The 23647-nt window shown below is 57.2% G+C and overlaps 8 protein-coding genes across 8 annotated transcripts; 4 read left to right on the forward strand and 4 right to left on the reverse strand.

Annotated features, from left to right (window-relative positions):
* Positions 1-679: 679 nt before the first annotated feature.
* MFIFM68171_08969 (Histone deacetylase complex subunit SAP30 Sin3 binding domain-containing protein) lies at positions 680-1296 on the reverse strand (the record flags this gene model as incomplete). The annotated part of the gene is made up of 2 exons (XM_071064388.1): positions 680-988; positions 1063-1296. The coding sequence occupies 2 exons, from the start codon at positions 1294-1296 to the stop codon at positions 680-682; spliced, it is 543 nt and encodes a 180-aa protein (XP_070920489.1).
* A 792-nt stretch (positions 1297-2088) lies between these two features.
* On the forward strand, positions 2089-3818 carry MDJ1 (mdj1 protein precursor; the record flags this gene model as incomplete). The annotated part of the gene is made up of 3 exons (XM_071064389.1): positions 2089-2280; positions 2338-3563; positions 3653-3818. 3 exons carry the CDS (start codon positions 2089-2091, stop codon positions 3816-3818), a joined length of 1584 nt encoding a protein of 527 aa, XP_070920490.1.
* A 606-nt stretch (positions 3819-4424) lies between these two features.
* On the reverse strand, positions 4425-6411 carry MFIFM68171_08971 (Aflatoxin efflux pump; the record flags this gene model as incomplete). Its single annotated transcript, XM_071064390.1, has 3 exons — positions 4425-5206; positions 5292-5959; positions 6023-6411. 3 exons carry the CDS (start codon positions 6409-6411, stop codon positions 4425-4427), a joined length of 1839 nt encoding a protein of 612 aa, XP_070920491.1.
* Positions 6412-8318: 1907 nt separating this feature from the next.
* On the forward strand, positions 8319-11085 carry MFIFM68171_08972 (Fungal-specific transcription factor domain-containing protein; the record flags this gene model as incomplete). The annotated part of the gene is made up of 4 exons (XM_071064391.1): positions 8319-8743; positions 8823-8850; positions 9057-9524; positions 9583-11085. 4 exons carry the CDS (start codon positions 8319-8321, stop codon positions 11083-11085), a joined length of 2424 nt encoding a protein of 807 aa, XP_070920492.1.
* A 2079-nt stretch (positions 11086-13164) lies between these two features.
* On the reverse strand, positions 13165-16089 carry SET3_1 (SET domain-containing protein 3; the record flags this gene model as incomplete). Its single annotated transcript, XM_071064392.1, has 1 exon — positions 13165-16089. The coding sequence occupies one exon, from the start codon at positions 16087-16089 to the stop codon at positions 13165-13167; it is 2925 nt and encodes a 974-aa protein (XP_070920493.1).
* A 3103-nt stretch (positions 16090-19192) lies between these two features.
* On the forward strand, positions 19193-19847 carry NPC2 (Phosphatidylglycerol/phosphatidylinositol transfer protein; the record flags this gene model as incomplete). The annotated part of the gene is made up of 3 exons (XM_071064393.1): positions 19193-19392; positions 19461-19677; positions 19734-19847. 3 exons carry the CDS (start codon positions 19193-19195, stop codon positions 19845-19847), a joined length of 531 nt encoding a protein of 176 aa, XP_070920494.1.
* Positions 19848-20084: 237 nt separating this feature from the next.
* VMA7 (H(+)-transporting V1 sector ATPase subunit F) lies at positions 20085-20636 on the reverse strand (the record flags this gene model as incomplete). Its single annotated transcript, XM_071064394.1, has 4 exons — positions 20085-20225; positions 20278-20415; positions 20478-20513; positions 20580-20636. 4 exons carry the CDS (start codon positions 20634-20636, stop codon positions 20085-20087), a joined length of 372 nt encoding a protein of 123 aa, XP_070920495.1.
* Positions 20637-21235: 599 nt separating this feature from the next.
* On the forward strand, positions 21236-22783 carry MFIFM68171_08976 (Meiotically up-regulated gene 154 protein; the record flags this gene model as incomplete). Its single annotated transcript, XM_071064395.1, has 2 exons — positions 21236-21496; positions 21563-22783. The coding sequence occupies 2 exons, from the start codon at positions 21236-21238 to the stop codon at positions 22781-22783; spliced, it is 1482 nt and encodes a 493-aa protein (XP_070920496.1).
* Between the last annotated feature and the right edge of the window lie 864 nt (positions 22784-23647).

Below are 23647 nucleotides of genomic sequence, written 5' to 3' on the forward strand. Positions count from 1 at the left end.
AAAGAAACAAGAGTGAGGAAGAAAACAAAAACAGACTAAAGAGAGGTTCTGTTAGTACGTACGGTACACCAGGACGCTTCTGAAAGTACGATGAGATTCTCTGGAAATATCAAATCCGTCTCTATTGATTTATTACCTACACCAATTGCTGGCCGCTCTCCCGCTCTCACAGTTCTCATAGTTGCTCATCCCGTAGATGCTGCGGTCAGTGTAGCAGCTGCGGGGCTTGCCCAGGTTGACGAAGCACTTCGGACATCGCTATCCCTTGCTTCAACACACTTTGCTCTCCGCTACCCTACACACTACTACACTCTCCGCCTTCTTCCTACGTCTTTCCCTACCTCTTCCCTGCTTCCGCCTCCGCCTCTCCACCGCCTCTCCCGTTCCTGGTGGTTTCTCCGATTTTCTCGACGTGCGGTCATCACGGTCTCCTTATAATACCGCAATAGACTTGGGTGATATGCGCAGGTTCAGCTGGCAGGGTTGGGGTTGAGTGTTATATAGTATAAGTGGGGCCACAAGACAGAGAGCCCCGAAGGCCAGGGCCAGAGTATACAGCAACAATGAAACGCCCATAACTCCGGTTGTCTCCAATCCAATGATTCTACGCCCGGTGGTATCCATAATCCGCAAGACGCCTCGCTCGTTAGCGCGGTCGCAACGCTTCAGACCAACCGCGTCAGGCGGGTCTTCGTATCCTCCCGGCCAACACTCCCTGACTCCTTGCCTTGTGTAGAAAATTTGTGATGATGTCGTTTTCTTGCACGCCCAGACCGTTGAAGTGCTTCCGAACAGCCCTGGTCAGCTCGTCCTTAGTCTGCCTCCGGAGTTCATTGCGTCTTGCGATTGTTGGCGAGTAGAGGCCAATGCTTCCCGGCTGCGTGAGAACCCATTGGTGGTGGTCGCTAACAAAGGCCGTCGGGGTCTTGAGGCGATACGCTCGGCGGTAGGCATGGAGAACGTCTCTCTCAAAGGCTGGCCATTGCAGCTGTTTGATCGGGGTTTGTTAGCGAGTGTCTCGTGGAAAACCGAAAAGAGGATCAAGCGATTGAGGGGCTTTACTCCAGGGGCGCTCGCCTCCTCCTGTGTACTAGCCGTCGCGCCGGACGCCACCGGAGCTGCAGCGGGTTTCGCGGCATTTGCGTTTGTTACTTCGCGCAGGTTGGAACCTGCGCTGCTTGCCACTCTTCGCATTTTGCCATTGGACTGCGTGGCGCCAATTCCAGTCTTGCTGTCTTTCGGGGAGTCTGTCTTGGAGTCGTCTTGACCGCCCCGGGCGGTTTTCGCAGGGGCCATGAAGAGATAGAGACGGAGAAAGAGCCGCGGTTTTGCGCAAGAAGAGTGCCGCGTTGCGGTCGACGTTCAATCCGATCCTAGGTGCGGAACAAGACTCCGGAATTTGCTGTTGCGGCGCAAACGAGGGCGGACATTGTATGAGAGGGGCCGTGTGTCGCAAGGCTGTAGACAGGAGCCCGCGGATCGCTTAGTGGGTTGTGCTCCATGCACAGTCCTGTACCTTGATGACGTTACCGGGAGTACAGGATGTACATGTACGTGTTTGTTAGCGCACGCCTCATAGGACGTCCCTCCTCGAGACTGGAAAGATTGCAGACGACAGCCAAACCAGACATTTCAACAACAGGGAGAATTAGGCGCTACGCAGATAATACGAAGCGGGTCTTTAGCGTCCGTTTTCTTGCCGTGATAAATCGGTAATTCGGGCGCTACGATGAGGGTTTCGCTGCTCCAGGGTCATGTATCCTAGCGCGGCCAGGGGTGGCTGCTTGTGCGTTTACCTTTTTTTCTGGCAGGTTCTAACAGCGGGGTCTCGCCGGCGATTGCCATGGGAGCGGTCCATGTTCCTGGGGCCTCGGTGATGCCTCAGGCCGCCGAGATATCTCCATCCAACGAGAATCGGCCCAAAAAAAGTTGCCGGCATCCCAAGTCGGAGAGATTGACGAAGAGAGTCCCAAGAGATCCCCCCACAAAACTTTTTTTCCTACAGAGCATCCGCATCAACACAGATACCCAGGCCACGGTAGTTGTCGCGGTAATGCCAATTGAAACAAGCTATACGCGTTGTACGAGATGAAGACGAGTATCCTACCCAAAGCTGCGCTCCCAGTCCGGCAGCTCTCACCGGCCCAAATATGTCGTCGCCAACGACTAAAACCATGTGCCGGCCGAGCTGCCTCAACGGTCACCTACAGCGTGTCGTCTAGCGTTTCCAGTCGGCCGTCGTCCAAACCGCGCGCTCAATCGCCCGCCGTTCGGCCAAAGGTTGGCTTCCCGCGGATGGCACCGTCCCCTCCCACACCTGCTCACGGCGTACAACAGGTCTTCTTCCACACAACACGCCAATTGCTGGCCACGCCCCGGGACCCCTACGGCGTATTAGGCGTCAACAAGAGCGCATCGGCGGCCGATATCAAGAAAGCCTACTACGGCCTGGCGAAAAAGTTCCACCCGGACACAAACAAGGACCCGACGGCCAAGGATAAGTTCGCCGAGATCCAGTCAGCCTACGAGATCTTATCAGACCCCAAGAAGAAGGAGCAGTTCGACCAGTTCGGCGCCGCCGGTTTCGATGCCAACGGCCAACCCGGCGGTCCGGGCGGACACCCTTTCGGAGGCGGGCATCCGTTCAGCGGGTTTGGCGGCCAGGGTGGGTTCGGGGCAAACATCAACTTTGACGACTTGTTCTCGGCATTCACGGGCGGCGGAGGCCCGTTCGGAGGTCGCGGCCGGGGTCCGTTCCAGACGGAGATCCTCCAGGGCGAGGACATCGAGGTGCAGGTGACGGTCTCATTCATGGAGGCGGCCAAGGGCACGAGCAAGACGGTTACGACGCTGCCGCTCGTGACGTGCAAGACATGCAGCGGGAGCGGGCTGAAGCAGGGCACCAAGCGGTCCAGCTGCAAGACGTGCGGCGGGACGGGCACGCGGGTGCACTTCATGACGGGCGGCTTCCAGATGGCGAGCACCTGCTCGACCTGCCAGGGGAGCGGCGTGTCGATCCCGCGGGGCTCCGAGTGCCGGTCGTGCCAGGGTGACGGCGTGGTCCGGGAGCGCAAGACGCTCACGGTGGACATTCCCGGAGGGATCGAGGACGGCATGAGATTGCGGATCACTGGGGAGGGCGACGCGGCGCCGACGGGCCGAGCGGCGAGCCCGAACGCGAGGGGCACCAACGGCGATCTCTACGTCTTCGTCAGGGTTGCGCGCGACCCTCAGTTCAGTCGCCAGGGCTCTGACATCCTATACACGGCGACCATCCCACTTACGACAGCCATCCTCGGCGGAGAGGTGACGATTCCGACTCTTGACGGCGATGCCAAGGTCCGCGTCACGACGGGCACCAGCACGGGCGACAAGATGACGCTCTCGGGCAAGGGAATGCCCAAGCTAGGCGGCCGGCGAGGCGGGACGGGCGATCTAAAGGTGGAATTCCGGGTAGCCATGCCCAAATATCTCACGTCGAACCAGCGCGCCTTGGTGGAAATGCTAGCCGACGAGCTGGGCGACAAGTCAGCCAAGCGGATCATGAACCTACACAGAACGACGTGAGACCACCAGTCCCCTAAACACAAAAGAAAATTACCATCTTTTCTCCGAGAAAGAAGCTCTTACTTATCACCAAAAACTGCTTTAGGTCTGATGACGATTCCCACAAGAACGAGGGTTTCCTCAAATCGCTCTGGCACAACCTCACCAACCACCCGGCCCATCAGCAAAAACCCGAAGACGCCTCCAAGACGGATACTCCGAAGAATGATGATCCCGAGAAGAAGTCGGGCTCGGGCTCGGGCTCGGCATGAAACCACGCAACGCGCCACTCCAAAATATAAGATAAATAACGGTTTGATGTATGATACGATATCAGCATTCCCGGGGGGTTTTTAGTCATAGTCTAGCCAATGTATGATGCTAAGTGCTGTATTAGACAAAAAGGTAAGGGGTTATGTTTACTGGTTGTTGTATTGCAATGCATGGGGTTGGTGTTTAAAAGGTTTTTTTTAAAAAAAAAATATCGATGGCAGTATCAAATCACTGCCGAGAAAAATGGAGTTGGTGAACAGGCTCGGTTTGGTACTGTTGCCCCTACCATGTACTACTTAGTTAGAATATCTGCATGTAGAAAGACACTCCCCCTGAATATGACTACTCTGCCACCTAAGAAATCCCGGTCAATAAACTTTTACAGGCACTGAAGGTGAAGGTGCGCAAAGTCTATTTTACAAAGTACCTCCCGTCATTTGTGTGTATATGTTACATGAGATGGGGGGAAAAAAAAGGAGAGAGAGAGAGAAAGAGAGAGAGAGGCCATGCATCACATTCTACATTACCGTTGCGCATAAGCTACCGTCGATCCGTGAATGAACCCAAACCCAAGAAACACCAACAATGCCCTTCAAACGTTGCAGTTACTTTTTTCTCCTCCCCTCAAAGAACGGCTTTCCCGCCGCGGGGCCGGAGGAGCTATCCGTGTCCGGGCTGGGGGGTTCGATGATTTGGTCTGCATGGTTGGCTTCCTGCTCCGGACCACCCGGCGGACCATCAGCGCCGCCTTGCCCGGGGCCGCCCGGAGGCCCCTGCCTGCCCTTCTTGATGCTCTTCCACTCCATGCCGCAGGCGCACAGCAGCGAGGCGAAGGCCAGCCCCATGGCGGCGAGGAAGATGTGACGGCAGGCGTAGTTGTAGGCCTCGCCAACGGCGCCGTGGAACTCGGGCGGGGCGATCTCGGTCAGCTTGGTGGCGCCCTCGTTGACGATGGCCTTGGGGTCGAAGCCCGGGATGACCGAGAGCCGCGAGACGAGCAGGTTGGTCAGGATGGCCTGCCCGACCGAGGTGAAGACGGCGCCGCCGAGCTGCTGGACGAAGAAGTTGATGGCAATGCCCGTGCTGACGTCCTCCTTGGGCAGGACCGTCTGGATGGCGAGGCCCGACGTCTGCATGCCGAACCCGAGACCGAAGCCCGACAGGAACTGGTACGCGGCCCAGTGCGGCTGCGGGCTGCCCCGGTGCAGCGTGCTCAGCAGGCCCTCGCCGATCGACATGATGGAGGGCGCGGCCAGCATGGACGGGACGTAGTAGCCTATTTTCTGGGTGATGATGCCCGAGAGGACGCTCGAGACGACGAGGGACAGGACGAGCGGGAGGGTGTAGATGCCTGATTGGATAGGGTCGACCTGCTTGACGGTTTGGACTAGATTGTACTGGTTAGAAATGGAGCGGCGTGGAGTTGCGTGCGTTGGGGCCGGGGGGGGGGGGCGACAGAGGATTTGACTTACACCACACTGGAACGTAGTACACCAGCATGAGCATGGAGCCTGCCAGGAAAAAGGTAAAAGCCGTGCCGAACGCCACGCTCCGCTGGGATATAACGCGTCCCGGGACGGAGGCGGTTTCGGGCTTGAGAATCTGGACGGCAATAAAGGCCACAGTGCAGACGGCGAATACAATAAGCAGCAGGATGATGCGCCACTCATTCCACTCATAGGTCGAGCCGCCCCACTGGAAGGCGATGAAGAGACTGACGACGCCGGGAAGGAAGAAGAACATGCCCAGCGGATCCAAGCGCTTGATGTGGGTCATGGCGCTGGCCGGCTCGTGCACCTCCTTGGGCGGGTTCCAGCAGAAGAACATGAAGACCAGGGCCACGGCGCCGATGGGGAGGTTGATGTAGAAGCACCAGCGCCAGGTAGCCGCGCCCGTGAAGCCTCCACCGATCAGGGGGCCCATGACGGAGGCGATGCCGAACACCATGCCGAACATGCCCTGGAACGCCGGCCGGCGGTGAAGCGGGATCATGGGGATCATGATCAGTAGGCAGCCCGAGAAGATGCCGGCCGAGCCAAGACCTGCAATGGCACGGCCAATGATGAACACGGTCGAGCTCGGAGCGGCTCCGCAGATAGCTGAACCGATCTCAAAGACGATGACGCTCAGGAGGAAAGTCCTGCTCGGGGTTAGCCACGCAAGCACCGACACGCAAAGGGGGTTGTTGCAAGTTATGACGTACCACTTCATGTCGTAGAACTTGTAGATGCGGCCAAAAAGAAGCTGGGCACAGGCCGTGGTCAACATGTACGACGACCCATACCAACCAATGTCGCCGAGGGCCTGGAACTCATCCGAGATTCTGGGGACGGCCGTGGCGATGATGGTGCGGTCCAGGGCGACGAGGAAGAGAGCGAGAAAGTTACACAACAAGGTCAGCCAGAAGCGGACGCTCCTGGGCTTGAACAGGTCATTCGGAGGGGGACCCGGGGGCCCCGGGGGCCCCGGTGGGCCGGGCGAAGGCGTGAGCTTCTCAACATCGGTTGTCCCGGCGGGCTGGCCCTCGGTCTGGTTGACCTGCTCCGACAGGGCGCTGCCGAAGGACGTCTGGGACCGTGATTCTGTACCCATGGCGGGAACGGCCAAGACGATCGGCAATGGCGGCTGGGAGGGAACCGTAGTTAAGGCGAGATCTCGCCTGCAGTCGACTGTAGATCGGTAGATACGAAATAGAGATGGCCAGGGCCTGGGGAGAGCACTACAGAAGACGGACGGGTGCTAAATACCCACGACAGGACGAGGCAAGGAATGCACCTGCGCCAAGGGAAGCGAGACCGAGAGAGAGAGAGAGAGAGAGAGGCAGGGCATCAGACTCCGGAACAAGTGGCTACCTATTGATGATCTGGCATGGGGCTGGGTCGCCGGTGACCGGCAGCCGGATGATGGATCTGAGAAGCTCGCTTGGCCCGGTAGACGAGCTTACCGCAGCGATCGCAGTAAACCCGCGACATGTTCGGTGGGATGGCGGGCGCGAGGCCGCAGGACCCCATCTCGAGTTATAAGTAGCGCGAGCATCTCGCGTGCATCCATTGCATCCATCAATGTATCCATAAATGCACGCACCCATCAGTCAATCAATCTACCCCAGCAGCGAGGGCGCAATCTAGCCGGCCGCCTCAATTTCTAGCTGCGTCGGACACTAGAGCAGGCCCGGTGCTGGCGGTGTCGATATTGGATACGAATTTGCATACGCAGCGCACTGCGATGCCAGCTCCGTACCTATGGAGTTTCCCCATCGGATGCCGGTGCCAGCCCCCTGCCGCCGGCCCTGGATCCGCCGCTGCAGGTTGGTGCGGATCAGCGTGTGCGCTACAGAATATTCGGCTTATCTACGCCGCTGCTGCGTCGTTTTGTGTCGGGCTCGCCAATCGCCCTTGATTGCCTCATCCGGGCCTAGCGCTAGCCCGGATCGAGGGCCCCTGGTTACGTTCATGCACCTTTTCTTGCCATGCCCAGGTCGGGCATGGCAGGCGACATTTCGGTCCCGAGACCGTCCGCTTTGTTCAGAGCTCGCAGACCGCTGGATGTTGCCAGAGCAGGAAACCGCTTGGGGGGGATGGCGGGCCAGTCGAGCCAGTCAACGGCTGGCGTGGGACACAGTCGAACAATCGGCGCCCTTTCTCTTTGAAGCGTCTTCTTGCCTGCCCCTCACTCACAAAAGTGCTATGCGTCTCGATCCCCGTCAGAGTTGGGTGGTTCGGGATGGGACGTGTGTGGTTTGGTTTCTGGGCGTCAGCCCTGGCTCGCCCGGCTTCGCTGCTTCGCTGCTCTGCTACTTTGCGTTTGTTGTGCGTTCATTCGTCAATTCTCTGATCTGGTCTGGTCAGGTCTGGTCTGCCATGGTCTTGGCCCACGGCCAGGCTGGGTTGTGTTCGTGACTGCATCTCTTTCTCCTCACCTCGTCGCCGCCCTCCCTTGTGTCGCCATCCGCCGCATGCCGTCTCTCTTGCTTATTGCGCACACGTCTTGTTCTCCAGCAATCTCCCCTCCATGAGGGCTCTGGGACGGGAATTGTGGCTGCTTTTCTAGGAGCACCCGGCAGCGTCACCCCCGTGTGACATTTGCATACAGTTCCAGCGGCTGCTGGGCCTGCGCTGCTGCGCGGGTCGTCACTGCGCCTCCCCGCGACGCCTTCGGACCGTCGTCCGCTGTGCCTCGGGTCTTTCATCAGCGCGTCATCGCTGCGTCGACCGGCTCGTGCAGCAGCGATCGTCAGGACCCCGTCTCGCTTGAACCCCAGAGACCGCCCTGCCGGGCTGCTAGGCCGTGGGTCTTGCGGCTCTGCCAAACGGCATTGGACCATCAGGGCCAGTCTCCAGTCCGAAGGGCCAGTTCTCGGACCCGAGCGGCTCGCGCGCCCGTCCGGCAATCGTACCCAGATACCCAGCTCCTAGGTACCGTACCAGGACCCTAACTAACGCTATACTACCCGCGTACGTACATAGATATATAATCGTACATCATAGCGATACATATCCATGTCTTCCGAGCTGCCGCCGCCTGGCGCGTCGACGTCGCCGCCGCGGGTTCCCGCCCCCGAACCGTCGGTCGTGAAACTGACGCGCGGTCACTCGTGCGTCTTGTGCCAGCAGAGAAAGGTTCGCTGCGACAAGCAGAAGCCGTGCGCCAATTGCGTCAAGGCCCAGGTCGAATGTCGGGTCGTCCCGCCGCAGCCTCCGCGCCGCAGGAAAAAGAAGCCGCATGAGCGCGATCTCATCGACCGCCTCCGCAAATACGAGTCCCTGCTGTCCCAGCACGGCGTCAGCTTTGAGCCCATCGCCCACGACCTAAAGCCCCTGGACAGCGAGCTCGACGTCGCCGAGCTCGAGCAGGAAATTATTGGCCTTAAGACGTCCCCCTCGAGCGGCACCGACCAACTCTCCCCGGACCATGCCCATGACAAGTCAGTCGCTCATGAGTCCCTGCTACTCCCTCTTACACTTGTGGAGCCGTCCTGGCTGACTTTGCCCCCTCCCCCCTAGACAAAAGTGGATTCCTCTCTGCCACGAGGTAAGTGGGCCGTCCCCTGGCGGCAGGTAGATGCCCCTTTTAAGCCTCTTCCGTTCCATTGGTCTCATCCCTTCCCGTCCGGGCCTCCACGTGTGCATCATCTCGCCGCCTTTTCTCCACTACCTTGCTCCTGCGGGGACCCCTCGTCCCCGAGACCGCAGATAGACCATACATCAGGCCTAACCGAGTCTGACATGGCTTGACAGTATCGAGGGGTGGACGATGAATCCTCAGACGAAGAGGGTCCGACATTGAACCATGCCTACGACACCGTGTTTGATAGCAACGACGGCTTCCCGTTCATCGTCGGCGGCTCCCGGGCCAGCGTGAAGCCCTCCCACCCGCCGCCTATCCAGATATTCCAGCTATGGCAAATCTACATCAGCAATGTCAACCCCCTTCTCAAGATTACCCATACGCCCACCTTGCAAGCTCAGATCATCAGCGCTGGCGCCAATACGGCCAAGATCGCGGAGCCTCTCGAAGCCTTGATGTTTGCCATCTACTTCGCGGCTATCACCTCGATGAGCGATGATGAGGTCCACAGCACTTTTGACGAGGATAAGGCCGTCCTCCTGGGCAGGTACCATAACGCCACCCAGCAGGCCCTCGTGAATGCTGGCTTCATGCGCTCCGATGATCTGATGGTCCTGCAGGCCTTGCTCCTCTATCTGGTAGTTATCCCCCCCGCCGGCTCAGACGCTACGACTGCATGCTGATTAGCCCTCTCAGCTCTGCGCCCGACCCTACGTCGACCCGCGGTCTTTGTTTTGCCTCATCGGTCTCGCAGTCAGGATCGCCGTCCGGCTCAACCTTCACCGGGATGGAGCTCTTCTCGACCCCCCAGAACCGCCGTTCCAAGCCGAGCAAAAACGGCGGTTGTGGTGGCAGATTGTCATCTTTGACAAGCGCGTGGCGGAAATCACGGGGCAGCCCATTACCGCCTTGTCGTCATGCGGCGGCGATACTAGGCCGCCATTGAACATCAACGACGCAGATCTCAACATACAAGCCAAATCCACCCCAAATCAGTATGCCGGCCCTACCGAGATGGTGTTTTGCCTCACCCGTGTAGAGCTCACATTGGCCGTGTCGCCTGACGCGATCCGGCGAACCGTCACCACCCCGAGCGGAGGGACCCGGCACCACCCGCTACACCAGCCACGGGTCCATTTCAGTCCGTCCTCGCCAGACGTGGTCCAGCACGTCGCCAACCAACAAATGCCCAACGACCTGCCGAGCTTCTGCTCGTACATGGAGAACTGCTACCTCAAGCACTGTGACACCAAGGTCCCCCTACACTTCTTTACGCTCCTGATGACGCGGATAGCGCTGTCCAAGCTGCGCATCATCGACTTTCTAGTCCGGACCCGCGAGGCCGACAGCGTAGACCAGAACGAGCGCGATGCCTTCTTCATGGAAGCCATCCGCATGGTCGAGATGGACAACATGCTCCAGAGCGCCGACATGCTGCAGGGCTTCCGGTGGTACACGTACCAGCACTTCCCCTTGCCCGCTTACCTCTTTCTAGTCTCGGAGCTGCGGCACCGCACAACCGGCGACCTGTGCGAGCGCGCCTGGAACGTCATGATTGAGAACCATGAGCGCCGCGGCATGCTGAGGCGCAACTTCCGCTCCCCCCTTCACATCGCCTACGGGCATTTCTTTATCAAGGCCTGGGACGCCCGCGAGGCCGCCGAGATGCAGCTCGGCCGCTCGCTGCCGACGCCCAAGATTGTCCAGATGCTGAGGAGCAACGCCGCCAGGACGAAGCGGCCCCCCGCTCCTCCACCGCAGCACCCGGTAGCGGACGGGATGCAGCAGGCCATATTGCAGCCGATAGGGCCTCCCTCGCGGTCCGGCATGCCCACCGTTATCGGGGACGTCGGCCCCGGCTCGTCAGGTCTGCCAACCGGGATGTACCCCGGTAAGCCGATGCCCGATTCGGCGGCGGCAGGGCCGCCACCACAGCAAATGGGTGGCGTTGGCGCCGCCAATGGGCTGATGATGAACGATACTTCGATGATGTATACGGGATACGCGGAGAGCACGAGCACGCAAATGTATGGCACCGCGACGACGGCGACCACGACCCCCTTGGCGATGCCGGACGTCGAGATGACGCCGATGGATTGGAATACGTTATTGCAGTTTGGCACGTATGGCGGGTTCAACCCCGGCGGTGGAGGGTTCAACAGTGGGTATTATGCGCAGGGTACGGGGGCTTCGGGGTGAGGAACACATCCTCTCGATGGAGATACCACCATGTTCTTGGGAATTGGTTCTACGTACCTCGACTAGGGGGCTGGGTTCACGGAGCCTCCGGGGGGGGGGGGGGAGGGGGTATGGGGCGGTGGGTGCAAAATGACTGCAGATGGATACCCGGAAGAAAATGAGTGTACATGTGAGCGCATTCAACAACCTACCAGTATGTTCGGCGTTATGGTGGGTGGGCTGTCGGGTTTGGCGTGTCTGGATGGGGTCTTTTACGGGGCTGGAGAGATCAGAGGTATGAGCAATATTTCCCTACTGTGGCTTCTTGTCGGGTTTGTTTTTGTTTTGCCCGTCGGCTGCCGGTAGATCAATAAGATACCAATGGGAAACGCCGGGCTATATCAGTGTCACCCAAGCCATTCTTCCTTTTGCGGTTGGATGGCTTAGGTAAGAGAGGAGGTGACTTGGTTACCTCGTTATATATAACCTTGTAATGACGAATTGATGTTGACGGCGTCTCTCTCCTTGTCCGGAGGTGCCACTTGATGTTGCGCTGATCGGTGGGGTGAAAAGAAGGGCTGGCAATTCACCGCCTCAAATCCTCTGCTGATCTAACATCGCATGGCCAGAGGTTTGAGCCTATCTTTAGGGTTCGACCAGGGTTGTGGATCGGAGCTGATGTGCTCCCTCCCCCGACGCACACGGAAGTCGGAGTGTCGGAGGACCGAACATGGTGATAATTGAGACATCGGTGTCCGGAGTACCTTGCTTCCGCCTCCATAGACGACATGGCAAACTAAAAATAAGTAGCAATTCTCACCTTATTCATCCGCCTGGAAATAAACAATGAGTGGTCTCGCCTATCCAAACGACCACTCTAAAGCTCTGTCCAATGAGCAGACGCGCGGGTAACCCAGTCACCTCTGCCGAAGTTTCATTCTTCCGGCCCCTATCACACCACCGGCCAGCATCCAACGTCCCTCTAAGAGTACAGGCAGAACGAAGTAGAGATGTGGTGTGTAGAGAGCAAGATGGAAAGAAATGAAGGGTACCCGCATCTTGCCCCTTCAAGAAATAAAAATAATAATAATAACAGAAAGAAAAAAAGAGGAAACCGTTTCCTAGGACTCTAGTGGCTTCTCTCTCACCATTCCATACCCAAAACCCTGTATCATCATCACCATCATCATCACCATCATCATCACCATCATCATCATCATCGCTGGCCGAGGAGGAAACATAAAAAAATTGTCGTTGCAACCAAGAAACAATCTCGTACACACTAATCTCGCAATCGTTGGGCGATCGGTCGATCAATCAATCGATCAAGAAACCCCGAATTGGCCCTGCCCTACGAATCCAACTTCTCCACCCGCAGGGGGAAGTAGCTGAACTTCAAGGAACCTTCCTTTCCCCACCCATCGTCTTCCGAGACGGACGGAAACGGAAGAGGGAGAAGAAAACGAAATCGGCCAGAAACAAGAAAAGGTCTCTGTCTGACTACGTAAAACCAAGACTTAGACCTAGAACCTAGGCTAAGTCCCATCTCAGCCAGAGCACAGTGGCTCAGACTCAAGCTCAAGCTCACGCTCAAGCTATGCCTAGCTAGCTGGCTAAGGCGGCCTAGCTACCCGCTACTCTAATCAGACATCGCCAAATGGTTTAAATCAATCAGCCTCCCCACCCAAACAAACAACCTACACACTCCCGGCTCCTAGCTCCCAGAATAAGAAGAAACCTAGGTGGCCTAACCCTGCCCGCAAGCGCATACCAAACTAGAAAGAAACCGTTCGTCCCATTTCCCGCCCGCCGGTTTCCATCCATCCTTTCCGTCGTCCCGTCCAGAAACGCCGTTCCCAACCAGCCCCAACCCAGATGATTAAAGCATATCTTTCGAAACAGAATTCCACCGAAGCCTGCCCATTTTCAAGTCGAGAAGGGAGATAAAAATGGGAAGAAAAAAAAGGGGGGAGAAAGAAAAAGGACGAGATGGCCGTTGTAGCAACCCCCAAAAACAGCTCACTTCCCAAAACGCCTCAAGCCCAAGCCAATCATCCACGCAGACAACATTAGCATGAACATGACCCGTCTATAGATATCTTACACAGAGCCGCTCGTCGCCGAGGAACTTGCTGCAGTTGCCAAGGGCAACCCTACAGCGTCACTACCGGCACTCTTCTCCGCCCCTTCTGCTGACGGCGAATTCCCCGCCCCGGCCACACTCCCCCCGTCAACGCTCGTGGCGGATTTAGGGTCCTCGTAGCCGACAGAGACGGGCTTCAACAAACCAGCCCCGGTGTTAACCGACGGCCTCGACGGACCCGAGCCTGACCCCGCAGCCGCAGCCGCAGCCTTATTCATCCTGCTCTTATAGTCACTCAAACTGAGCTTCTTCTTGACAGGACTCGGGTTTGTGAGCGCGGCAACGCCATTGACCGATGGCGGGGCAAACGGGCTGTTCGGGAAGGTACTAATTGAAAAGGGTGATTGTAATATCGACCCTGACGCAGACACCGGCGTTGTTGCTGACGCTGGCGAGGGTGCGACAGAGGTGGGGCTGCCAAACGCGGGGACAGGAGGCATCTGCACTCGCAAATCGGGCGATCTGTTGTTCTTGAAGGGGCTGGTTGTTACCGGCGAACCCCCGGTCATGGTTATACTCTTCGGCGATATCGGCGGCGCGTCGGGCATTGGAGTGTCTTTTGGGCCGACGGCTGCGGCCGGAGCACCCGCAGCAGAGCCTTTTTCAGATTCCCTTGTCGAGGCCGGGGACGATAATAGTGCATCCGCTTCCGTTGTGCTGTCCGCCGCGTCCATGGCAACAGCAGGTGCATGCTCAACTACGCGACGCTTGGCTCTCTCTTCCTCCTCGAGACGGAGCTGGTGCCAGTTGTCAAGCATCCGTTTCCTCAGACATGACCCCACCCTCCGTTTTTGGGTTGGTGTCTCGCTTGCCACTGGTGGATCCGTTTGTACGGCAGCATTGCGGTAGTTTGCATGAGGCGCGACCGAGACGGGCCGAGAACGGGCCGGAGTCGATCCGATTCTCGACGCAGAAGTCTTGGGGGTACGGCTGGCGTGGATGGGACTCGTACCGCCAGGTGACCCGGATTTGCTCCTGGATGTCCCAGTTCCGACATCAACGTAACTACGCTCGTGGAATCCGTTCGGAAGATTCGGCGTGTGCGCGGCCGAGATAGATTTGGACCCCTTTGTTTGCGAGTTCACGGTTCCGTCGGACGCGCGCTTTCTCTTCCGGTGGGGCTGCTGCTGCTGCTCCATGCGGCGGAATGAGTCTTCCACCATGGCCACCTTCCTTTTATCCCTATCCGTGGGTTCGGTTAGTATGCCGAGTGTGTCAAACGAGCCCTGGCGTGCGGTTGGAGTCATATCTCGGCTGGGCGGCTTGCTCCGCGAGGAGCTCGACACCGATCTGCCGTCATGCTCGGGGACGTCTTCCAAGTGGCCCTCACTGGGCGCCCGGCTATTGGTCGCATGCCCCGTGCTCGTGGGCGAGAGGGCATGTTGTGTTTTAGACTTGCGTTTCTTGCTCTTTGGCGGGTTGGCTCGCGGGTTAATCTTGCCAATGTAGGTTCTGTGGAACCGCGCGAAGGCACATTCCGTCCCGAGATTGCACGCGCAGCCTCCGTGTTCCGAGAGGACGAGATAGAGCCAGGTCGCAAGCTCCCGGTACCCAATGTCGTCGAGACTTGGCTCGGGGTGCGCGCCCGCCGCATCATCACCGAGTCCGAGTGCGCGGAGCATGCGCGTCTTTTTGTCATTCGGGAACCGGAAGTCCCACGGTATAGTGATTTGTTCTTTCGCTGCGATCTGCCGGTCGCTCACCAGCCAGAAATGGTATTCGCTGCCGGCCGAGAGATAAGTCTCGAGCGTGGCGTTCGGCTTGCAGCTATGTCGAACGAATCGAGCTTCGGACCCCTCCCTCCTGGTGTCAATGTAGAGGGGGAGCAGCGGATGGAAAAGGACGAACGGTAGGGGGGAAGTGAATTCATCCCAACGATTCTCCGGGTTGGAGCAGTAAGTGGCTTGAAAGCCAATCTCGCCGTTAACTTCCATGAGCGGGACGTCCTTGTCAATCGCCGATGCCGCCTTGAGGTACTGCCACTGAAGGACGGTGTCTGACGAGACCGCCTTTCTTGTATGCTCGACTTCCAGCTTGACCTTTATCGAATCGATATCGGGGAGTTTCCGGAAGACCTCATCGTAGGACCAGCCTGTCTCTTCTTGTAATTTCTCCCGGTCGCGCAGCCAGCTCGACATGGCATTCGAGACCTGGAGGTCGGCGAAGCTATTCGTATTGACGATCTGGACGTCCTGGTCATTGTAGAGAGAGAGAAATCCTGACGAATAGTTGTGGATTTCGAAGTCATCGGGGAGATCGGGAGGAGTGGTCGCAGGACTTAACGGATGGCCATGAGCAGCTTTGGCGGCCCCGTATGGCGGGCTGCGCTTCGGCGCTTGTGAACTGACTGATTGACTGGTCTTGTGCGCGGTTTTTGTCTTCTTGGGAGGGTGTGGAGTATCGTGCGGACTTGCGTGCTTAGCGTTCTCGGAAGCGCCGTTATGCAGCCCGCTTATTTGAAGCTCGGTCGGTTTTAGCTTCTTCTTTTGGTTTTTTGACGGCGGACGTTTTGGTTTCTTGTCCGCCGCCTCCTCGACGACCGGCACTGCCGTCCTAGCTCTTTGCCGCTCGATAGCCTGCTGACGGTTCAACAACCTCGGCTCGCACTCGGCGCAAGAATGTGCAAAGTCGATCCGGAGGGCGTCTTCAACATTGTCGGGATAATAACACTCGATGTGTTGCCATGTTTCGCACGTCTCGCAGAAGATCGTGTTTCCGTCATCGTCAGTGAAGTTGCATATACACTTGATCGTGTATGGCTCTTCCTCTACGGTTTCCTGCTTTCGAGCGACGTCTCGAGCTGCGACAACGCTCGCAAGGGGGAAGGTAGTCTGACTAGGAGGCGCGATCGGCGTCGACAGCGGTGGCAGCCTGTCTGTCATAATCTTGAAAATAGCCTCGCGATGGCCGGATGGCGGGGGGTTTGTGCGGGTGGTTTATCTCTCCGGTCTGAAGGGCATGCTGGTCGCGCGATCCGACGCGATTGAATTCGAGATGCGTGCGTTGCAGGGACCAGCGGGGACGACGAGATTGTCATCCGTCAGGGCCGTCGGGATGCGCTGCTCGCGACGCCGCACTCGGGGGGCCAATAATGCCACTCGATTCGGTCGTCGTCGGCTCGATCGGTTCGGTCTGAAGACGGAAGGACACGTCGTGGTAGCAATGTCGCTAGGAATATCGAAGTCGACCAAGTGATGACAATGAGCGACCTCGATCCAGCGACGGCTGTATCGATGTTGTCGGGGCGGTGGTTGCGGGTTGAAAAGGCTGCAGTGGGTGACCCTTCGAGGCAAACCCGTGGCGATGGTCACGACGGGCTCGAGACTGAGAACACAATGGGGATGGGAAGGGATGGAAACGGGATTGCGCCGCGAGGACAAAGGAACTCGAATCGACAAGACCGAGTTGTGTGAGCGCAAGATTGGAAATCCAGCTCGGATCCCCTAAGACGTCGAGTCAAAAACGACGAGTGGGTGACGCGCAAAAAAATTGGGGATTGAATAAAGAGAGGCAGAGTTTGAAGGAGAGGAGGCCGGAGTGGAAAGTGCAAGAGAGAGAGGGGGGCCCACAGCACGAGCAGGCGAAGAGGAGTGCAAGCAGCAGCGCTGCGCGGCGCTGCGTTCAGTCAAGCCCCATGGGCTTGCTGCGACCTTGGGGGGACCAGGATGGAGGCCCAGACAGAAGCGGAAGGGAAGGGAATGCGAAAAAGCACGGGCCAATCAAGCCACGGCTTTGCATGGCAAAAAGCCTCGAGATTTTCTGGGGGGGGGGGGAGGGAAGGGAAGGGGAAGGGGACAAGCGGGAAGCGGGCTGACTTGCGCCGCGACTTCCTCCCTCCGACCCAGCAATCGCAGCTCCCTAGCGCAGGAGAGAAAAATGATGAGCAGCCGAGCGTCTGACCTAGCCAAGTACCAGGTACTCCACCGTGCAGAGCATGTTTTGACGCAGTGCGGCCTCAGGCATCCGACTCCGGACGGAGCAGGGATGCTGAAAGGCGGTGGGCAACGGTGGTTTGAAAGGCCGTTCGGGATTGGAGGGGGAAAAGAGACGGGTACGGAGGTCGGTTGGCGCCATTTGCGCAAGAAATCCTCGGGTTGAAGACCCAAAAAAGCGGACCGCCCGACCCAACAACAGGAAAAGCGAGCGGGGACGAAGAGCAAATTCGACCGTCAGCAGCATCCTGCACTGCCTGTGCATGATATAACTCTCAGGCAGTATGTAGGCGGGAGAGACACAGACCAGAAAGAGAAATACCATCGACTGAAACCATCATTTTCAGCCTGAAAAGGGGTAGGTAGACAACGTGGGTCGGAGGCAAGACTGTTGGTATTGAGGCGGCTTTGTGCGAAGTTTGGCGAGAAAGTCGGGGCTTCGGCTTGCTGAGGTGACAGGTAATGTTTGGCACTTGATGAAGGAGCAGAAAAGGCCGGGAAAAATTCGAGCACTGCAGTGGGAAGTGGTTGGGTTGGAAAGTGCCTGAGGTTTCCGGAGTGGAGGGCCTTTTGCTTCGCCAACAAACAGGCAATGAAAAGGGCTCAAGAGAGAGAGCGGGTCGGATGTTGCACGCACAGTGCAAATACGCCTAGCACAGCCGACGAAAACTGCCGGGCAATTATTGCACGCGCTTGCATCGCAATAATACCCAATCCCAGGCTTATGTCAACGGCAGGTACTCGTAGCAGGAATACATCCTCTGCGGCGTGCTGCCCAACTCGGCAAGAGGTGAGGCTAGGTCGGCGGTTTTGCGGAATGGGAAGTTGACGTCACGTTTCGCGTTGCTGGTGGCGGCCGAGATTCTCAATCAAGAACACGCGACACTTCTTGCGAGAACGGGTTGCGCGTCGATTTCGCCTCCGGCACCCATCAACTCGGATATTATGTAGTAGTGAATGGTGCGGAAGCGGGATACCGTAGGCTGCAAGGGCGGGACCGAGATAGTCACCGTCATTGTCCACGGCTGGACCAAGGCCCTTCTCCAGTCGTCGAGAGTTCCCAGGCGCCTCAGCTTCTGATTGGAGCTGGTGCCTGACTCGTCGTAGCAACTGTTCTCTTGATTGTTGCGCGAAGTGTGTCCAAGTGGCTATGGGTGTTGCATCGCACGGGGTTGCTTTGCAGGATGAGCAATAACATATGCCCCACATCGAGGCACTTCCCCCAGTGGCGTCTTTTGCGGATGCGAAACGGGGCATCTCTGAATAAGTTTGGGCTGAGAGATCGCGAGCTCTGCTACATAGAGACCTTCAAATCTTGCCATATTTTGCGCCGAATCCTTTGTTCTGAGCATCTAGAACGATTGTCCGGCCGTCATCTCGCCTCTCTAGTACCCATGGACTGGTTTATCCCAGGTATTGAGCTGATGGCAGGCATTCTAAATACCATGCCAAATATTACCGAGGGACCCTTCGACCAACAATTGCTGGCTTCTAGCCTCGCCAAATGAGAGCAGGGGGAAAAAGGCGTACCGTAGTAAAGTAAAAAAGTAGCGTGCAAAACTCACCCCGAAAAGTTGTAACTCAAAAGGCCGAGTTCCCTGTCTAACCATTTGACGGTTGAGACTGCACCCCTGTTCCGCCTGTGGCCATCCGTGTTCGTGGTTGGCGGACCCAGCTCTGACGGACCCATCCAAGCTCACATGATACGCCCGAACGAGGCGGGCGGCCCAGCTTCTTGTTCAGTCGGAGGCAAAAGCGCAGCAATCAGGGCCGTGCTTCTCCCCCATGACGTGCGGGTTTTGGGGTTGCCCCAGGCGTGGCAGGCCAACCGCTTAACAGTAGCACCGCCGCCTTGCCAATCCACCCCGTTCGCTGATATCTCGCCGTCACCACCGCTCAACCGCCTTCGCCATCTCAACCATCGAGCCCGAATCCGCGCAGCTTGGAATCGACGTTTTCCTGCTGCATTGAAAAGTATTGCCGTCGCGTATCCTGCCTTGTTGGAGCAGGACGGGGCTAGGCTTCCCCGCAATTCACCGATTAACCTGTAACCATGAGGCTCTCTGCAGCGCTTATCGCCCTCGCGGCTGGCACCAACGCTCTCAATGTTTTCCGCGGCGAAGAGCAGAGCAGGCTGGCGGGAGACGAGCTCGATGTCCCCGGCCAGAATCCCCTCAAATTCTGCAATGCCGACCGCTCTGATGACATGATCACGATCGAAGAGGTCGTCTTGACGCCAAACCCGCCTGTAGCGTAGGTCCAAGCCAAAAACAAATAACTGGTGATTCAGTTTGCGCAAGGAACTGACGGTATCTTTCCAGAGGCACTACGCTGGTCATCGAGGCCACCGGCACGGTAAAGGAGACGATCCTCGACGGGGCATACGTTAAGCTGCAGGTCAAATATGGCTACATTCGCCTCATCACCACGCAGGCCGACCTGTGCAAGGAGATTAAGAACGTCGACCTCGAGTGCCCCATTGAGAAGGGCAAGCTTTCCATAATCAAATCCGTCGATTTGCCCAAGGAGATCCCACCGGTACGGTTATTCCCGTTGGCCATGTTTGGTGTAGTAGCCGCTGACAATCTTCACAGGGCAAGTACAGCGTCGAGGCGGATGTATACAGCAAGGACAATGAGCATATTACCTGCTTGACGGCCACCGTCTCGTTTGGCGGGAAGACCTTGGGCGACATGCTCGATCTTTAAGGGAGCTTATGAATCGGACTGTGGGAAGTGGTGTAAGACTGTACCTGACATGCATAACGAGAGGCTTTGGACAGCAACGGATAGCGCGATTCGGTGAACTAGGCGTTTCGTTTTTTTTTTCATTCCATTCCGCATCTATCTTGTACCATATTAATGGTAACTTGCTCCCAACGCATGACTAGCATTGGCCGACTAACTCATGTTCCTTCTTAATAAATATACCGTGCGTAACCCGCTTTACTCGCCAAACAGCCGGCGTACTCTCCGCAAGACACTGTCTTTCTCCGGGTCGTAAGGGTGGTCTTTGCTCGGGATTTCGAGGACGGTGGGAAACGCTTGCGTGTAGGTATCAATCCGGTGTCGTATCCGGTCCGCAATCTGCAGTACGGGTCTTAGCTATAGTCCGAGGCACATTGCCGATGAGACTGACATGTTGATTGATCAGGACTATCCCAATGTCCTTCCTCTCCGTCGTGAATCTTTCAAATGCGGCCTCGACGGCGGCAGTGTCCGTCTTGGAGTCTACTACGAGGAAGTTCTTTTGGTTGTCTGGAGGCGGGGTAACATGCTGTTGACGGACTGCGTTAGGTCGGGACCGGAGGCGGGTCAGAGGGGGAATCAGGTACGCACGCCGATGCCGGCAAGTAGCAGCCCCGTGACAGAATCCTATTGTCCAGTGTAGCTCATTAGCACAAATTCCGAGCTGCGATTCTTTGGACTGATGCCGCTTGCCTCGTCCCCTATCACAGCCAGGAATTGCCGGTCCTTGTAATCCGCTTGCGAAGCCATTGGGGATGGGGATGGTTGAGAAGCGCAGCAACCGGGTTCAGGAACGCAACGTTATTGCCTGCGTCGGACCTCGAGGTGGAGCGCAGGTCAAGCTCAGACGGACAGTCGTTTAGTCGCGGAGAGGCCTGTTGAGTAGTCAATGTCCCGCTCTCCGAACCATGAGCCATCGAGGTGATGACCGTGTCAGAGCTCCGACCAACAGGCACTCGGCCCACTGAAACCCCGCGGCGTCGCCTTGCCGCCTGCGACCCCCCGGTTCCGGCATTTCCTACCGCTTTCAGCCCACTAAGTTCCTATGACGCCCAGACCACATCCAACTCCGTTGTGGGTCTTCTGCCCGATTGATCCGCAAAAAAGTGTAAACAACTGGCGAAGTTTGCCCTTCTTTCTCAACCAAGAACAACGCCGACCGAGTCGTCGCGACAACAAAGCCGGCCGCTACCGTAATCGCAAGGTAGCTGGCGACCAGAGGATACGTACACCGATTTCTAGCGCTCGCCGTTCCCATATGGAGTTTTGAAGCGCACGACTGTGCCGAACCAAAGAATCGCACAGCGCCTTCACCACCCTCAGCCAAGTCCAATCCAGTTCCGCAGCCCATGCCTCCACGACCGCAGCGCCTGGTGCGGCGCCAGCCGCTCAGCGAGAGGCTCCGCGCCATGCTGAACCCCATGGATTTCTATCTCTGGCTGTCCGAGGAGATACAAACCTTCAACTGGGACTCGAAAGCATTTGGGACGCGATTCGGACTCGCGGCCAACTTTATCTTTCTCCTTGCGAGAGCGAACATTGGCGGAACAAACGAGGCGATTGACGATGTGTTTGGCGATGCCCCTGCTAATGGCTGGGCTACGCTCTTGGTACGTCCGGGCCGCTGGCGCGTGCAGTCGCTCGTGGCTTTTGGTTAACATAAACGCTCCCCCTAGGCCAATTTTCTCTTGTGGGCATTGATGTCCATCTCGGTCCTGAACGCTTTTTACACCATGACACGGTCGCGCAATTACCGCCTTTTCGAGGTGAACGTTGAAGCAGCAGGGCCAGGGACGCCTTCAGCGCAACGCGTGCGCGTTGATTCGTCGCCCGTTTCGTCGACTCCCCTCCGGCTCATCCAGACGGTCCTGAGGCCCGAGACAGCCGAGCAGCGGGCACACCCGGACAGGACGCGTGACGTATGGGAGATGAAGGTGTGGGACCCGTACCCAGCGACGTTGCGCATGTTCTGCCTCTTCAGCCCAGGGCATGTCCTCATCCACATGCTCTTCCTGCCGCTACCGCCACTCGACCCGCGACCGAGCGTCACCGTTTTCAAATGCTTGGTTCTACAAGTCATCCTCTCCGCTCAACTGTTGCTCATGCACTCGCGCTTCTCTCAGCAGAGCAAGGACACAGCCATTATCCAAAAAGAGGTAATGCACGAATACGATGTCAAATATGTCCACCCACGGCTTCACCCCGTGGTCCGCGAGGTCGCAACACAAGTGTCGATCAGCGACGGAAGAATCGATCAGGAAGCCGTCATGGTCGGCACACCGGCGACAGTAGTTCGGCGGGCTTTCCAGACGCACCCGAACCCGAACTATGCCAAACACGTTGACCCTGATGCCGGCCAGCCGCCACAGAGGGCCAACATGTCGCCTAGCCCATTTACTCCAACAAAACCTGTGACACCGGGGCCCATATCATTCGCCGCCCAGCTACAGCAACAACGCCAATCGGCCGTCCGTCGAAGCCTACCTCCCATGGCTTCAGGAGTAGCAGATCCTCTCACGCCATCAGCCCTCTCAAAAACCACCTCCACCGGCACGAGCACCGGCACAAATATGAACCTCCCCACGGGGCCCGGCTTCGGCGGCAGCCTGGGGGTCTACACCCACATGAACTCGCCGCTTAAAAAGGCGACCAGTCTTGGCGATATGAAAAACAGCGCTCCCCCTTTCTCGCCGCGCAACTCGCGCGAGATGGCGGCGCTGGAGCAGCGGGAGCTTGCCGAGCGGATGGTGAGGCAGAGCAGTCCGCTCAAGGATAGCAATTGGAGGTCGGCCACCACGCAGGCCGATACGAATAGCTTCATGCATTCGCCTGATAAATTGGCGAGGGCGAGGGCGAGCCGGTGGACGCAAGAGAGGTTTCCTACGAGGAGGGTTTAGTGAGCCGGCTTTTCTTCAAAGGAGCGTTGCAGGGAGTGAGTGGAGTATCAACGGGAGGAGAGGTCATCGGGTTTGGTACGGGTCTCATAAGGAAGACAAACCATCTACAGAAATGGGATGGTCCCTGTCTGTCTGTAATATAGGCAAGAAGACTGGGCAGAGCCGGCAACGGAGATTGGGGGGGGGGGGGCGTACATACTTCAGGGTTAAGCATATTCTAAGCAGGCGTTTGGCGCAATACAGGGAGGCATATCAGCATATTATCAGGCCTGCTCTCCTTGGGTACTACCAGCCGCTAACTTCCAGCTCTCCATATACTGCGCAACGTTAAAGCTGTGATTCTTTGAGATTTGGACGGTTTGTGCAAGGTCGAGACCGGCTAGGCCACAACAGGGCTAAGGATTGTAGATTAGCAGAAAGGGGCTACGAGGTCACTATGCTAAAGTTGCTCTATATCAGCAACTTAGCTAAATCGTTTCATATATCTTAGTTAGTTAAGCGAGTTATCCGTCTTTTCTTCTTTTTCGGGTCTTTTATAAACTTATATCAACTTCTTACATTCGTTAACCAACCAGGCGTAATCTACTAGTCCCTGCAATTGTCTTGGGTAAGAGCAACGAGGTATCAGCCAGGTCTCCTGTAGACACGCAAGCAAAGAGAGGCGGCTGGGTTTACTTTCAAGCTTTCTCCCAAGAGTTATCTGAGAACATTTAGTCGCCAGATCCTTACGGTATCTTGTGCATCGTGGATCGCGGATCGTGTTGTTGAGGCTTCGCTTCACCGTCGTTTTGGCAAAACGACGAATATGCCGTCAAAGTCAGGTATGTAGAAATCTGTACAGAATACTGAGCTACATTGAAATGA

The sequence above is a fragment of the Madurella fahalii genome (assembly GCF_045866475.1).
Source record: "Madurella fahalii IFM 68171 DNA, scaffold_5, whole genome shotgun sequence".
NCBI classification, from domain to species: Eukaryota; Fungi; Ascomycota; class Sordariomycetes; order Sordariales; genus Madurella; species Madurella fahalii.